This window comes from Galendromus occidentalis, unplaced genomic scaffold (genome assembly GCF_000255335.2).
Source record: "Galendromus occidentalis unplaced genomic scaffold, Mocc_1.1 scf7180000077190, whole genome shotgun sequence".
NCBI classification, from domain to species: Eukaryota; Metazoa; Arthropoda; class Arachnida; order Mesostigmata; family Phytoseiidae; genus Galendromus; species Galendromus occidentalis.
Window position 1 is genome coordinate 62,387 of NW_003805178.1, and position 17,681 is coordinate 80,067.

A 17,681-nucleotide genomic window follows, 5' to 3' on the forward strand; every position below is an offset into this window, starting at 1 on the left:
ATCATCACCCGCGTACATCATCACATCCTGATAGCGGAGAATCCCTTCGTGGTGAAACCGTCCTGCGACCTTAGACAGGTGACATACGTGTCTGACATACGTGAATGTGTTCATTTTGCCATGAGATCTTCACCAGCCCATGGGTTTCGCGGCGCGGCGTCTCAAAATACCATTGATACACTGCGATCTCCGGAGAGCCCTTGCATGACCGATATTCTTTCTCCAAAAAACTGTAAGATTTATTCATGTATCAATTTCTCTTCACAATTCGTCCCGGTATCATTTGGCGAACGATTGAGATCTCGTCTGCCCGAGGATGATGCTGGAGCAATTCTTCGAAAATATCATCTCAATCTCAACACATACCTCGGGAGATTATTTTGAATGGCTTTTCCGCTCAATTTTCCACCCTCGATAGTTAAACTTTTGTGATTGGATTCGCGCAGATTACTCGGGAGTCAATCGAGGAATCGGATTGTTTTCATGATATCAAGGTACCCCCACCCCCTCCTCAATGCATTAAGGCCGAATCTCCGGCCTTTGCAGTGCATTTCGTTCCTTTCATGGACAGGGGTATCGATTCGGACCATTCTGGACAATCACGAGTACGGGACCTAAGCGGTCTGCATCTTTCCCAGAGAACACAACTCGTCTCAGCCTCGACCCCGTAGGCAAAGTTTCCGGAGTCTTCGAATCCGTCGCTTTCCTCCCCGCCGATTTCATAATCTTAATGTATCGAGCCTGAGGCTTCGGAACGCCCCGATACAAGCACAACGCTCTGATATATCGTAGTCCTTTGTCACGATTACAATGTAGCCTGAAGTACAGCTAATATAGAGCAAGCCTATATTTCAGAAGATCGCGCGGTCAGCTGAGTCTCGGAAGAGCCGTCCCGATGCCGCTGTCCGTCTCGACGATCCACGAATGCACCTCGTACATAATTGACGAGTAGACGGAACCCCTCCGCTGCTGAGCTCGCCTTGTCGCCGAGCGATATACTAGTCTCTCTGGAACGAGGCAATCGATGACAGCTTCTCAGCCCGAGGTTCAGAGGCACAGCTCAGGTCGGAGGTCGGATTGGCTCCTTCCGACTGTTCGCACATCTAAGCGACTGACGTCGACGTTCGCAATAGTTTTCCTCCCACAAATAACGCCACAGCGGACGACTTCGCCCCGGGAGCCCCGCTCTCAGGAAATATCAAAGGAGAGATGTCTCCCCGAATGTTTCCGGATGAGACGGATTCTCCCGAGCTTCCCAGGACGCATCCCGGATCACCGCTGATAAATCCGATACTCTCTTGTTATATAATGGCGTGGGTTCTTACAAATGTGTTTGTTCCCTGTTCGAGTGTAGTGATTTCTGGCATCTGCCTTTCTGGCCTCGATAACAGAAAAGGCGATCCCCGCGATAGCCTCCGCGGCCGAGTGTGGGGCCGTCCATTCTGCTTGTTGATTAAGGTTTCATCTAGGAGAGGGGGCACTGGGATGATCTGTAACGTCCGAACGCACAGCCTCCGATTCCGTGCGCTCCGCGAGGGAGCAGAGGATTCGTCACCTCGTAACGGGAGGGATCTGTCGGCAAGAGCTTGAATGGACGCGCTCCGTTGACTACAGGTTTCTTGTGGTGATGGTGGTGTGAGTGATGAGCTGCCTTGATGCGAGCCAGCTGCAAGCGTTGAAAAAGAATTGTTATGAGATACAGCAGATCCCGAGTGGTCATCGTTTTCCCCCGAACTCTACCCGCCGATCGGGTGACTATCCTCCGGGAGACTCGAAAAGAGGATTGCTTCTGTTCTCTGCGGCTCTCGACCGATTCCACCAGAGCATGACGTTTGTTGCCGAGAAACGAACCTCTTCGGCGCTCCACAGCTGTAAGTCCTTGTTTCGGATTTCCCACTCAGACTGCCTTCGAGTTATCGTAGGGATGCACTCATTGCTGTGATGTTTCCGAGGCATTTTGGCACACTCTACGAGCTGATACCATCTCTCCTGTTCGTCGGCAGCGCCGACCAAGTCGATCGCGGCTTCGCCGAGGAATTGTTCTTCGCCGGAAATTTGATCCGGAGGGATATTCCACAGACTCACTGAAATGAAAGAATACCCCAATAATCCATCGGGTTTCCATTCGCCATCATTCGTTCTCCCGCCTCAAACGCTAGGAGAGCGCCTCAGAGATTCGCTGGCGAGTATTCCGTTCGGCCTAGCTAGTCGTTCATTCGAGAATTTTTCGACTTACCGATTATGTACATGTGGAACATGTCGTGCTTCGGTATCCCTTCATAGACCATGGTTTGATTCCACTTCGGCTCGTTAGAGCCTTCTTCAGACTCTGTCTTTCGGATATTCGAAGGTCTGAAAGTTCATTTGGGCAGGGACAATGATTATAAGAACTTCAGACGAGTCTCGATCGACAAGCAGAGGAGCCGGAGCTCGAAATGTCCGAATTAGGAACATACTTCGTGTGAGGTAGCAGAGAACATTTGGCGTAGAGGTTCAGAGGCCCGATGGACACGTCGTCTTCTACAAAGTATTTGGCTTCTATCAAAGTGACGTACAAAAGATTCGCCTGGGAGTCGTGGCAGATTTGGACCTGGAAGGAGAGCAAATACTCGCTCGTATTTCACTCCTGTCGACGCTTATTCTTCATTCGCTCCCCCTTGACCTTTGATCGTAGGCGCCCGATCTGCGAAGGTCTTCAATTCTCCACCCCCAAGCCTATTTTTGAACTCTCGTCTCCGTCTGACAGGGAAAATTCTTTTTACCCGTCTCCATTTTTTCCTCGCAGCGGAGAACTTCGGCTTCCCGGTTGTCTCAAGTTCATCGCAGGAGGATTTATGCGAGAACTCGCGATTGAAGAGAGCCAGTACGCAGACGTCCGTGGGTCAACCCAACATGCTGTCATCAATATTTAGAGCTTTCTCGCGAAAATCAAAGCCTCAAATTAGAAGCGCTGCAGGGGTCTCGATATCTAGCTCTTCTCGAGGAATGGCAGAAATCGACCGACCAGGAAGAGAATAGCCCCGGTGAATTGGAGAAAACACCATGAATCTATGAGAATTCATTGAGAACGCCGCGATGATTCGGTTTGACGGTGAGAGGAGCAGAAGGGCTAGCCGACGCTGATCCCGCGGAAAAACCTCAGAAGGATCAAAGAGACTCTCACGGTAGGATTACTAACGAATCCGATAATAACTAAACTCGCATATTCAGCTCATATCCGTCTTAGACCTCTGGGAAACCCTCGAGAGCTTGACCAGGATCAGGGGAGGAATGAGACCTCGCGACAAAATTAATCGACTTCTACGAAAGGTCCTGATTCCGAATTTTCGAGCTCAGAATCTTATCGTCCCTCTCTGGACCTGAATCCGGAGAAAGCAAGGATTGACTGGGTAGAAAAGAAAAGTTTTGATTGACTTCGACTGGATAGAACCAATTTTATCCCGAATCTATCCGACAAGCTATCTGAAAGGACTCGCTCGGTGATCTAGAAAGGGAATCTGACGAGAAATATTCTACTAACCTTAATGTCTTTGCGGGGGCTATCGGCATCGCCTAGTGAGCATGTCTCGGCATCGTCGCTCACTAAAGGCTCCATGACCTGAACGGTATTGCGTCTCCTGATCAGACTAGGTCTTGCCCCAAACTGGTAACGGTGCGTTTCTAGCGTTGGACTGTTGGTCCCATCGTATGCGTCGCCGTTGTCCCCGTCTTCCTCTTCGTCGTCATCCTTCCCGTCCATGATGCGCCCGACTGTGCCGTCTAGGTTTTCCGTGTGAATGGTTGTTTCAGCTGCGCACGAGTGATTCGCTTGAGGCATCGGGCAGCATGGACTCTCCTCGCGCTTGCGAGGACTCATCGGACTCCGGGCGTGGCTCCGACGGCGACTGCTGTACAAAGCGAAAGAACTCTTCTTTAGTTTTGTCGCCGCATCGCCGAGTAATTTCCTGAATTAGCCGAATTGTTTCAAGCTCTGAAAAGGATCCCATTTGGCGCTTCTTTACGGAAGGCGAAGATTACAATCAACTTCCAAAAGAATTCGGAGAATTAGGAGTGGCCGGTGATTAGATAGCACAAATCTAAGATTCGGAAGTTTCCGCGGAACCCAGACAGAAAGCTGTCGACAAGAATTCTTCCGAAGTGATGTCTCCGAATCGGTTCGACTCATGTCTCATGGATTCCCGCTGATCGTCGGGCTGATCGGGATCTCGAGCAAACTCCAATTCAAATCATATCCGAGGGGTTGGGTATAGGGGACGAAGGCCTACAGTAAACTCCATGGGAAGTTTCTGATTGTGCTCGACAAAGCCTGTCGTCGCGATTTTCAGGGTGGTTCGACATACTTCGCGGATCGCAATTCGAACGTGACAAATCGCTCCGCTCGCAACGGATAGATTTCCTCTCTGAGCGAGAGAATCCTCTGTCTGTTGCTGCGACGAAGAGCCGCTGACAAATGCCTGTCACACTTCTCTATGACGTACGATTTTCGCTTCCGGGAGATTCGTAGAGAGGGGAGAAGTTTGGAGCCAACCTCCCGTTATCTGCACAGATGGACACGATTTCGAGTCGACGCGGAGACCTTGGGACCGTATGAAGATTCCTCCAGGTTTTTTTTGTCGAGCTTGAAATTAGCTTTTGGTGGTTGGAGGTCATCCGGCCTCTTCGAAGCGTCTATTCGACAACACTCTTCCGTATGTCGGAGTCTATTTTTGACATTTTCCGCTCGGAAAGTTCACCGTGTGAATCCGGCCGATCTCTCTTCCCCTCGGATCAGAGAATCACAATAATTCATTCCATCCAGTCCCGGTCGAGTTCGGACCTTTCTTGCTCGCTGGACGTATCAATCCTACCAGCCGAGAAGTTTTAGATTTTGAATCGGCAGCACGGGGTTCAGTTGATCTCCTCCTTGGTCCTTCTAGTGTCTCATCTGGATCGGAATAGAGTTCGACTCGACAAGGAGAAGTTCACGGGTAGTAATGATTATGAATCTGGGCTTGAATTCGCATCCACGGAGGGATAGGCGTCAAGGGAACGCTTGTGGCGACTTCGCGAATTGAGCGACGAAAGGGGAAAATTGCTCCGAGCGACGGTGACAGTTTGTCCCAATCCCAAGCGAGTCCAGTTGTCCCGTTCGCTCGTTGTCGTTTGAAGCCAGGCCGGTTGACAGTGCTGGTTGTCATTAATGTCCCCACTAGTTTTGCACTTTCTAATGAACCTTGCTAAATTTAGAAGCTCTGCCGCTCTATTGACTCTACGTTGTCGACAATGCGTGCTTTGCGAGTGGCAGTCCCCAGGGCTGCGCCACTTTCGCCAGAGCCTGCTCTCCGCGAGGAACGTCTCTCGACTTCTTGAAGGTTACGGCTTGCGTCATTTGCGGTTTTCGCACCCGGCTCCTCGTTCACCTCGAGCTTGAAACTCGGAAGGCAACTTCCGATCGGGAATTTCTTTGCGGTCGGAAAAAGCGACGTTCGGAGCGGAAAAGCGATGAACACAATTCGTGACGAAATTTCATGAGATAATATTTCAGTCGAGTCCGATACCGAGATCGGTGCTATTAGGGCGATCAGGTCTAACAGTCGGCTGAAGAGAGCTCATTTCTTACTGACCTCAAGCCTTGCTTGTCCGGAGCAAGGATCCGGCTGACTTCGTAGTCGTTTTCCTCTTCGATGAAATCCTCGAAGCTTCCTCTGTGCGACATGTTCTTCGTCCCGAGATGAGATCCGAAACGCAATCTCTATATTGCCTGGTGGAGAAAGGTTTCCGTTTCAGATCGAGTTTTGATGAATCAAAGCACGGAATCCACATCGGATCACACTGTTCAGGCTCTAGGGAGGAATATCCGAGAGTGGAACGAAGTCCGCCTGCAAGAGCTAGTATTGAATATGAAGCTGATTGGATGTGGACGACGGAGACTCCTCGAAATGCATCCAAGAGCTGACGGCTGTTCTCATGATGTGGGTCCCTCGGAACGCGGAAGCCAGGCCACGCCGCGCCGGCCAACGCGGCGCCAATTCGGCACAGACGTTGAGTCCTTAGCCAGCTTAGACTAATCAGAAGCGATCGGAGGAATGTCATTCACAATGGAAAGAACTAAGTCGAGCTCCAGAAGGCTTCATCAAGTTCTCAATGAAATCGATTTCAGCTCCGCGAGGAATTCAACCGCGGCTCCAAGAACTCCGGGTCGCGAGAAAGTTCCGCAGTCGACGTCGGAGCAGTCATGTCGCTCTGCCGTCGCTAGAGTAATACTCATCACTCGCATTCGAGAAGACTCCATGAAGCACTCGTACTGCCCAGAACGCGATCACACAAGACATGCTCAGCTCTTTTCAAAATATGGTCTCTAACGCCAGGGATTATGTATAGGGCTTGAATGATTCCGAGCTCCAAGCCACTACTTGTGTAGTTCATCTTTATGAGTTTGGGAACCACCGTCGGTTGGGCTCTCTGAATCCAATAGTCAGTTCTTGGTGTCCAAGAATCCCTTGGCGATTCTCGTGTGCTCATTTAGACAGGGCGCTCACACGGATCATTCTTCGCCGCCTGGAAAACGCGCTGGAAAACGCGCTGCTGTCCTTTCCGGGAAGGGTGTGTCGCTCCGTGATATTCATTGAGATCACGGAGGGACGAATAAGCCGTATTTTGATCGGGAGGTCCTCTCGCCAACATGTGCCCCGCAGGTTAACATCTAGCCTCGGATTCAGCCATCGTAAATACTCGTATATGTTTCACCAGCACTAGAGGAGTAGTAGGTACATATAGCGCACCCTTGGGCAGTTCTGACGGTCTCGACTCCGAAAATCCCTCCCGTGGCGAAAGCTCTATTACTTCCCCGGCATTGTTACTACGCGATGTTGGGATTGACTCGGAAAACTCATCGGATTTGCATCGGTCGCGCTCAAGGCGTCAGCATATCGCTGGATCTGATCGCTGTTCGGTGCTAATAAGTATATTCTATTTTCGGCCAAGGACGCAGACGAGGCTCCTGCCAGTCGCCTCCGATCATTTCGCCTTCCGAGTTTCAACAGGACGCTTCGGACAGAATTTCAATGAGCGAAACGATCGTTCGTCAGACTTACCTACTTAGCTCTTCCTTGTGGAACGGGTTTCTCCGTAGTACCCCGGGGGCACATGACCCATTTCAATAGGGTTGCCCAGCGCTGATGAGTCTATCGGTCGAGACGAGACGTCATACGGCTGCGAACGACCGCGCGAGAAATTCTCCTCCTTCTCCTGAACTACGGACTCTGAATTACGCTGATGACGGACCTTGCGTTTGACCAGCTCGCGTGAGGCATTCGAGAATCCAGTTCAGTTTCATTCGTCTACAGTTGCGCTCTTCATTGGGGGAGCTCCTTACACAGGGATTTTCTCAGCATAAATCTTACCGCTGCTGAAACTTCGCTACAGAGGACCTGACTCATTTTTTGGAAGCGCGCTACACACGTTCGTCGCAGGGATTCGGTAAATGATTATTCTTGTGGCAACACTCTTCTCGCAAAGAGGTTGACAATCGAGCACGTATCCTCTAAATTCGAAGGCAGGATAGAGATGATGAAGGGTGTGCGGCACGAACACCGGCTATCGCGACAGCGAGCCGGATGTATTGGAGGTATTTCCGTTACAAGCGCAGAAGAAGTTATTCGGACCAGGCCTCTCCGTAAGAGGGACACGTATAATGCGTTTTAGCACCGATGTCCCTTACACTGATCAGCAAAGCGAAAGTCTCGGTCACAAACTTCGCCCATCAGCCCGTCAGCCCTGCGAGCTCGGACATCTGAGCGAGAGCTTATGTACACAACATATGTTGATACGGGATGCACTAAAGGGGTAGCTGCTGAGAGACGAAACAGTCTCACGGAAACATGAAAGAGGAATCTGTTAGATTCATCATGGAGTCCGAGTTATCTCTGCTGCGGTGCAATGAACTAGCGACGCAATGAACGAGTTGTGTTCCCCCTTTCATTCCACGAGCAACCTTGTGCTTTCTTCTTCCATTAGAAATACGAAGCTGAGCTATTGTTCAGCAAACGAAAGGCCGAAACTGATGGCCGGGAAGCTCCTTTTCCATCCCGATGTGGAGCAATGGCTTGACGGTGATTCGCGGGCAGACGCTCCGGCGGCATTAGGACATCGCGGAGATCTCCCGCACATATGTGGGAGGACCGAGTAGGTACTTGGCTTGAGTCCCCGTCCATCATCGTCATCCTGGGACGATTCGCGACGAAGGCTCTTGCTCGCCCTCGAAACAATGGCCATTCAGATTCATCGCATTTTGGACTGAATTTCTTCTCCGAATGTAGCTCGTTTCAAGCGGGAGCGAATCCTCCACTTCCGACGCCGCGAACGGACCCTGGCGCGGTTGAGATCGGGAGTTCTAAAACGATATCGGCCACCACGTCACCGAGAATCGCAGTGCATGAGTCTGCTCTTTATCGTTTTTCGAACAGTGAAAAGCTTTAGTCTTTCATTGCGTTCGGGATGGAGACGAGCGTCTAAGGCAGCGATTTTCAGCGTCGGGCGTGGGACAAATTTATTCCCCGTAGAAGCCCATGGAAAGTGGGGCGCGAGATCACACTGTGGTGGGGCCCGGTGAAAAATTCTTGAGGAACACTGATCTAACGGAGGATGCAATGAATTCAAAATCGATGGACCTAAAACATTGAAGCTGGTTATGTGTGCACAGGCTCAAGGTTTCTCTTGCGCGAATTGACACAGGCGTGCCGTGAGCTGCGGAGCACATCAAAAGCCCGGCGGGAGGCACAGTGAGTTTTCTTACGTCTAGCCGACATTTGACGTTCTTCCCTCGTGAGGGTGATCGTGAATATCACCGTGTGTTCCGTCTCGAGGAGCAGTCCCTTTTGGGATGCGACTGATCCATAACTATCCATTCTTTGTCCTGTGATTTTCTGGAGACTTTCTTTGACCACTCATGCAGAATGAGGATACTTGAGGTCAAGTGGCCGTAGAGCCCTGCTTTCTCACAGCACTCTCTCTTTGTTCATTGATATCGGACAGGCCCTTTCAGTGAGACAGAACTTTAAAATCTCCTTCAGTGCCTTGAATTCCAGTTGCGTGACCGCCGAACCGCTCGAAATGGCTTTGAATCCCCGAGTTCGTTTCATACCCCTATGTGTTGCCATACTGATGCCTATCACGTTCACCATATCTTTTATGATGGCGCGCACAGCCGGACACATAAATGGTTTCAATTACATATCTGACACGGGGACTGTGCCTGCGGAGAGCTGCTATTTCGGCCAGCTGCTCAATATCATCGCTTTGCTCTTGGCGTGTACAACTTATCACCTCTACCAGTTGGTGAGTTCCTCGTGATGGGAGCTCCCCGCTACTGTTAATTTTCAAAAGAGCTGATCAACCGCGCGTCGTCAGCACTGGGTTTCGCCGTTACGGCCCTCCGATGGCTGTTCGAACCTCCCCTTCTGGCACTGGAGTGTCGGTCTGAGTGGAGTCAATGCACGTGTCCGAGGAACGACCAAAGAACCGTCTGACAAAGCTCGTACGTGAACCCTAATAGTACACGGGTGCGGGGAGCGATGCGCGGACATTCAGAAGTCTATTCCTTCGAGGGGAAAACCGAGAGACTCGCCGAGTTCGCCAAGCTCAATGGCAACGAGAAGCTCATTACTAGCGATTCGCTCGGCTGAAGACACTGATGCGCCAAACCATCGCGCCGGGTTTTCAAGATCGGATGAAAATGTAAAAAATGGAACGACGATACGGGAATCCGCATGAAATGTCCACGGGCTCATATTTGGAGCCTAAGCATTTCTGCTCGTTCTGAGGCAGCGGTCCCGCAGCCAGACCCCTCTTCAGGAAGACAATACATTGATGGAACTGATATTCCTTGGAAGTTCGCCGTGTTTTCGATGAATCTCTCTTTCATTCTGCGATGGGCCTTTCCGATATTGGAAGGGAGACGGTATAAGAGGGAGCGAGTTGTCGCTTAGATTGCTGTCGACTATGGTCTCAGGTTCGATAACGATTTGAGATCGTCAAGCCCACCTGAGAGACAAACGCGGACGATCGGCGTCTCGAAGCAACCTATTGATGGCTTCTTCCGATGGAGAATGAAGACCGTAGCCGGTCGACAGCCGATAACTCGATTCGGCGACATCGGATGTTTTCTCTCTCATTCCTCCGTCGTCAAGATCTACTTCCCAAGAATACTGATGTCAGTTCAGCTCCTTGTGATGGAGGTCAGCGGATGGACGTGCGCCGCCGCGGAACGCACAAAGAAGCTTTGAGAGTTCTGCGTCTGTCGGCTGTGGAACTGACGGCGATGGATTCTTCCACGGGCTTATTGTACTTCAATAGACGTCATATACCGGGTTGGGTTGATATAAAAGCAAGACGCAGCTCTCGTCCATCGACGCAAGCAGCTCCGTCTAACCCAATCACGTTCGTGAGACAATATCTCCAGCCGCCGAGGTGACCCGGTGACCTAGTGAGAGTCCCTTGGTCCGCGATCGAGAACTTGAGCTTAGAAATCCGGGGAGGATTTCCTGGCCGGCAAGGAATAATGGAAACACAAACCTCTCGAGAGGCATCGCGAAGTGTTGCGGAAATACAACGTTTATATGCCGGCTTACGACAAAACAGCCTGTGCCAACCCGTTCTCCGGCAGTCCCGAGTTCAGAAGTTCAGAGTGGTCTCGATTTCCGAGCCGTAGCCGCCCGGGAGAGTCGCAGCCCGACGTGGCGGCAAGAACCCTCCGCGGAGCTCTGAAAACCCTGATGGAGCGGCCGGCTAGGGCCTGTCAGTGGATTCAAATGAGGTTCTTACTTTCAGGTTGACAAGGAGAACCGTCTCGAGAGGATCTCTGTGTGGTTCGGAATTACCGCGGGCATCGGTGCATCATTGGTAGCCAACTTCCAGGAGTTGAACGTGCTCCTTATCCACATCGTCGGAGCTCTATTAGCGTTCGGAGGTGGTGTCATCTATTTGTGGCTCAGAACTTTCGCATCAGATTTTCAAAGGAAGATTCGATGGCCGATCTGTGTCTTGGCATCGGTGTCTCTGCTGGCTTGCGCCATTGCCGGTGCGATAAGTCTCGCGAAATACAAGTGAGTACTATCGTTCGGTGAGCGTAATGAGAATTTATGCATCGGTCATACTTTCGGACCTACAAATGTCGCACCGCGAAGCATCGCTGGAAGCAGACCAAGAGAATCGTTCTGATGTCCTCCGGCGGGAAAAACGATCTGATCCATCTGCCGCTTGCTAGCCGACCGTGGTTCTCATGATTTCCATAGTTTGGAAAGTATTCCACGGTAGGATTCTCGATGTTCAGGGGAGCACCCGATCCGGGTGAAGAGTTTTCCGTTCCTATCTATCCGCGATCTCCCAGAACATTGACGTGGGAACGTGAGCGAGGCTAATCGCGAAAGAGGCATCGATGGAATCGAGTTATCCTGTTCCCGAGCAATACCAAAGGCGGAGACGATGGTCGCCGCTTATTTTCTGCTCATAAAACGCTCGTGGGAGAGACAGCGAGAAGTGAACGACTTCCTTAGCTATGAGTCATGGTTATCTCGCTTACGGCCCGGCCTGGTTGGCTGACGGCAACAACGCAGACTCGCAGCATCCGAGGAGCTATCCAAGACGCACAGCACACAACCAACCAACTAATGAGAACAGACAGCCGAGGGTGACAATGAACATATGGGAGCGGCCACTTACAGTCGGTCATCCTACAACAGAAGGTAAACATCGCTTTGCTGCTCATTCCTGCCCATATCCATGGGAAACTCCCACAAAGCGGAGGAGCGAAGCGTGCGAACCTCCTTCCCATCGGTATCGTATCTCTTCTCGATATTGCTGCACTCAGGACGGAGTCGAAGAACGCAGGAGAACGTCGAGAGAGGGTTGACCCACTCAGACAGCATCCGATGGCGAGACCATTCGAAAGCGATATTGATCGAAGTTAGGGTCTCCTCGGACTGAGTGAATTCCCGGAACGAGTCGGTTGACGGGGGAGTTCTGGCCCTCCGCCGCGCCGTCAAGGCTGAAGGAGGAAATGGGTTTCATAAATCAGCAAAGGGGGCTGGACTCCCCGCGAGAAGGTCCTACAGGTTTTGAACTCCTTTGTTGTCCACAACACTTGGAAGGACCCCGGCGAACTTGTTGTCCGCTCTTTCGAATTATCGATTGATGCTCTCCCGACCAGAGGTACTCGGATCAAGGTCGCAATAGAAGTCGAGAATCGAGTAGCTGAATGATGTTTGAAGGTTTCCGTCGATCCCTCACAGCAACAAGTAGAGGCTTGGGAGATTTGGACCCCCATCCGAGCAAAGGTCAAGCAAATATTTCAGAGATCCTAGGAGGTGCGCAGTTCCGAAGTTGATAAACTAAGTTCCCCGATTATGAGAATTCCTTGAAGAGAGCGGTCTCCGCGGCTGCTTTTTGGAGAGTTCTTACTTCAAGGATCGAATCCTCGAGGACAAAGTGACAAGATCAAGTGAAGGAGAGTAAATGAGTTCCAAGAGACTGCGAGATTTCTGATTTCGGGATGGTCTCATCTCTTCTCCGAAAAATCACTAATCCTCTGCGAGAATCGAATCAATCGAGATGCGACGGAATGCGGAGGTCCAATGTGTGCCCCTTGCACCCATGATGATATTCCTCCTTATGTGACCCCCGGTTCTTATGAGACAATGAGGTGGGGCGACTGGAGGTTTTGGAATTCTTAGAATGTCGGACGATGTTCGTATTGTTTCCCAAACGCGCATGCTCGCTCACGAGAGCATATGCGCCATGACCGGTGTTCCCGCCAAAGGTTCTCATCCGGGAGCTCCAGGCTCAAAGGATCTGAGCTCAGACTGGGCACAGCTCAGGCAGCCGATTATCATGCATAGCACCATCGTGAAAGGGAAAATCCTCCTGCATATAGTGAATCGGCTAAATCCAGAGCGCGATCGGGACTAGACGAAGGCGAGCTAGGTTCCCAGACTGCAACTCCCGCAGCATCGCACCTAAGGGTTCCTCCATTCACTGATGATGATCTTTCCGCTGCACGCCACACACTGCTGCCGTCCGGTGGGAAATGCAAAGTCCTAGAAAATCACACGCATGAGAGATGCTCGAAAAACGAGAATCGAATGGGCCTTCAGGGAAAGAACCTATGCATTCGTCTTCTGCTGCTCGTGAGGTATTTCCGTGTCCCTTCCACTCGCTCCAATGAACTAAATTCAGAACATGGCCGGGTACGCATGGGGAATACTGATTTGACGGCCCTGGATTTTTTCCTTCCTTTTCGCGCTTCTTCCGGCGCAGTAGGAGCGTGAGTATGCAGCATCTCCTTGTGATTCTATAATACCCGGTCCAGCGACTGCTGGATATCCGACTTGTTGGAGAGGCTCCGCAATTGACTGATCCTGCTGAGGCCGATGATAATCGGCGCGATTGAATGTTTCGAATACGTGATACTCTCCGAAGCGCCCGATATCGCTCTGTTCCGTGCAGTACTCTCTGGCTCGGACGACTCTGCCCACGAGGAGCGAACCTCTCGAAGGTCTTTCCCTTTGTACAGAAATTCGAAAGTCCTCTTCGACTCGCACGAGTGCCGCACTCTCTCTGCGGCTCACAGGATCGGCGAAATTCGAGGAATAGAATAGAGTCCGTGGCGGGCCATGCGACTGCCGTGCGCGATTTGGTGCCGTTCGTTTCGGCCCCGGTTCGCGGACTGCATGGCTTTCTATCGTCCATCAAATAGAGTCGAGTGGACCTGAACGACAAAGGCATCGGGACCGGATTCGCTCAGTCCAGTGCCCGGAGGCAGAATTCGGGGGACACCTTTCCCGCTTCGCAAGTATCGCCCTCGCTTCGAAAACCAGGAGAGCAGTACCTAATCGGAACGACTATATCTCCTACAGGCACGAGTTTGGATGGAGAATCTTGCATTGGACAATCGAAGACGGTGGCTATGCCGCGCACGTTGTATCCGTGGTTGCGGAGTGGCTGACTGCTATAAGTTTGATATTCTACATGATCAGCCACTACTTCGAAATGTGTGTTTTAATAAACGCAGATGTTTTGCCCTAAGTACGAATTCCGCAGCTCTTTCGCGATCTGACACACGAACCTCTCATGATGAGCTCTCGTCGTTACGGCTTAGAAAGATCGAGGGAGAAGCTTCGGAACCACTCCGAGATATCATTCGTTTCCCCCACGAAATATTCCGAATAACGAAACTTCGAGAGAAACTGCTCGTTTCAGCTCACGTTGAAAAAGTTCCCGGAATCAGAGCAACCTGTTAGCCTGCCGACGCAAGACTATATCGCGCTACCGAATCGGAATAAGTCGCACCCGCCGATATCGGGAAGGGATTTCGGCCCTATGACTCACCGTTTCGACTATTGGTCCACGGGTAGTACAGTAAAAAACTTCAGACAGATCCGGTTGGGGCACGGCTTCACTAGTCTACAGACGGCTCCTGGCTACAGGTCTGGCTCCAGGGCCCAGCTTCACTCCGCACATCAGCTGCCTGTCTAGTCTCGGGAAGGCGAGGAAGCAAGCAGGCAGGCAGGCAGGCAAGCACGTGCGCTCCGACTTCAGCGCCGCCTGGGGCCTATCGTTTGCCTCTTTCTCAGCGGCGGAAATAAGGAATGTTCGTCTTGGGGAGTTCTGTACTTAATTCATACGACCCTGAAAGCGTCCTGCTTGTTTGTTCGCGGTGCCCAGACCGCACGTCTGCCCCACTTGCTCGGGAGTGATTCTCAACTCGACCGTTTCGTTTGACAGGGCAGCGCCGTGTCACTGAATATACTCCTGACTTTTCCAAACACTTCCGGGGGATTCCCCTACGGGGGTCTCTGTAAGCACAATATACGGGTCGAATGAGCGACAAGGAGAAAAGGGCCATTCGATGGAAAATTCCCCCTGTGGCTTTGGGTATGAGGGCTCCTTCGGACTTCCGCTGCGAGCAGGTTGTGCGTACGGAGCTCCGGTCTGATCTTACTCTGAGGATTTCACAACAAATGCCAAAGTTTTCGGAAGATATTGGACGATCTCCTGGAGTAGTGCAGCTCATCACTCGCAGAAGGTCATCACGCTGTGCGCTGAAAGGTTTTGGTCTGATGAGAATGTGAGGAGATTATCATGATTTGAATTTTTTGAGTTTCCTTGATCGACCGGCTTGCGAGTCTTCCGCCGAGCTAACTTCACAGGGAACTCCCGCTGCTTGAGCGGTATGCAGAACACGGCCTGGGCCTCTACCACAACGACTCGCTCGCTCGCCGTTCGCGGGGAATGCGAGTCGTCCTCGTGCAAAATCCTCCGGTGGCATCCCCCTGCGAGGACAGGAGATGGGATTGCATTTTCTAAAAGAGAAGCGTGAGGGAGGAACGGGAAGGCTCCATCATGACCTACTCCTCAGGCTTCCTCAAGCGCTGGAATTCGCTCATGGCATTCCTCGAATGTACGCAGGTAGCTTAGTCTAGTCTTCAACGGAATGGCGTATCCGTGGCGGCTCCGCAGTTTTCCCTATTTCGAGTCGGGATCGGGACGTATTCGAACTCTTATCGCATAGGTGAGATCGGTATTTTTCGCTGGACAGATTCGCGAGCCGATAGGCCTCTATTTGTAGATACGCTGGCCCTGTTTTCGCATGCCGGAGCTCGGCTTGCTCTTGACGCTGAGATTCAGACGTCAGTCTACAAAGAGGATTTCAGCGTCCAGCATCTCAGGGGTGTTTGCCACTTTTCGCTCGGCTTATGCGAGTGTGCGTGAGAGAAAGTGTAACCTCCAAGTCGTAAGCGGCGGACAATACCAGATCCTGAACGAGGAGGCGAGCAAACACTTTGGGATGTTTGTTGACGCGGTCCTCCGGCGAGGTTGCCGAAGGTCGTTCGACGTGAGTCACAAGGCTGCATTGGAATCTCTTGAGTGGCTGAAAGTGACCAACGAGAAGGTCAAAAATCACTCGACCTAAGCCGAGGTCTCGATTTTGTTTCAGCTACTAGTGGTTTCTTGTCCTTCACCCGCTTGCTCAGACTTCGTATAATCTCCAACACCATATGCGGCTGAATGCGTGGGGATCGCGCTCTGCTGAGTAAATCCCTTCAATGGCTTGGTGTGACTGCGAACGAGACTTTCTTCACCAATCTGGAACTGCTTGGCATTCCCGCGAATTCAATGAGTCCGAAAAACACTATCACCATGGACGGAAGACGAGACTTCATGAAGAACTGTACCCTTGATCGGATGCGGAGGAGGAACGGTGACAGGTCATCCGAAGAAGTCTAACGTCTCGAACCCTGTTAAGCGTCCGGGGAATATTAGGCAGCTGCATCCTCTCGACAGAGTAGCAGCTACGGTAATACCCCGCCGCGCCGTGGCTGTCACTGGATACATTCCTCGCATATTCGACGTCTGACCCGGAGTCTATCAGGAACTGGGACAGGCAGCGAATGAGCATATAGGAGCACGCCCGCCGTTATTCTCCAAGACATCGATCTTGCTGGAAGAGCTGATTAACCCGATTTCTGATCTTGGGGATGAAGTCGCGAACGGGTAAAACGCCCTCAGTCCTCATGAGTTCCATTGGAGTAAGAGCATTCCTAATCTAATCACAAGCAGTCGTCGGCGTCGTTCGTTCCCAGCCAGTCGGTGAATTTTAGTTCGAAACAAGTTGGTTTGAGCATCGGTTGGCAGAAATAATTATCGCGAGGGTCAGCTAGTTCCAGATGCTTGCTCCGGCGGAACCTTGCCCTGGGTCTTTCTGCAGCCTGTCTCGTATACGTGTCGAGGGCCCAATCCTCGCTTGCGAGGAATATTTATTCGATTGATTCTCTCTGCGGCTCTCCCATGAGCGGGGAGAATAAGGAAGAGTCTTGGAAAGAAATTCCTGTCGCCTGAGACCGGGTCACCGACAAGATAATTTTTTCCATCAGACGATCGAGTGAACGGCCATGCTTACAGATAGCAACAGTTTCTTTATTGTGGTCCGATTGTTGTATTCGCAAGGGCGGCAGTGCATCGCTATGGCAGTTTTAGCTCCCCAATAATAATTAATCTGTTCGTATCCATGACGGAACCCTGACGTAGTAGGCCTACGTGGCGAGAACCAGGCATTGAGAGAATTCGAAACTCTCGAGTTCAAGGAACTGCTACTAGCTCACGGCGAGGAAGACCGCTCGTGGAAAACTGAAGCTAGCTCTGTACAAGGTAAGTAATTGGATCATCAACCAACAATCCTGACAAAGTATCTGCAAGACAGGCAAACGTCAGAAAAGAGGTTTTTAGCGCAGGCTAGCGCAACAGGACACGCCCTATCGTTCGTTCTTTTTCCCGGTAAAAAAGACGAGGACATGGAGTGTTTGGATTGGGGACAACTTTCCGATAGCCAACAAGAGGACGACTCGCCCACGAGCCTGGTATTGGGAAAAACCGCTGTTCTAGAACTTCGACTGAAACGGAAAACTCTTTAACATTTCTCTCGAATTTTCGCCTCCAGAGGCGAAATTCGGTGAGATCTTTAAAGTGCTCCATTCTCGTAACTGTAGTTACTCCTGGGTGGACTATCCGAAACGGTTGTCGACACGAGGGAATCAATCGATGACACTAACAACAATAATTGTAGGTGACGATTCTTGAGAAGCGTCCAAAAACGGTCCTAGGATCTAGATGAGGTCGAGGAGCGGAGAAACGCTCAATCAAGAGGGCTA

General features: G+C 51.3%; 1 protein-coding gene across 1 annotated transcript; it reads left to right on the top strand.

Moving 5' to 3' along the window:
- The first annotated feature begins 9,071 nt into the window (after positions 1-9,071).
- On the top strand, positions 9,072-14,058 carry LOC100904992 (DNA damage-regulated autophagy modulator protein 1). The gene is made up of 3 exons (XM_018638849.1): positions 9,072-9,315; positions 10,807-11,081; positions 13,890-14,058. Exons 1-3 carry the CDS (start codon positions 9,091-9,093, stop codon positions 14,056-14,058), a joined length of 669 nt encoding a protein of 222 aa, XP_018494365.1. The 5' UTR covers positions 9,072-9,090.
- The last annotated feature ends 3,623 nt before the right edge of the window (positions 14,059-17,681 follow it).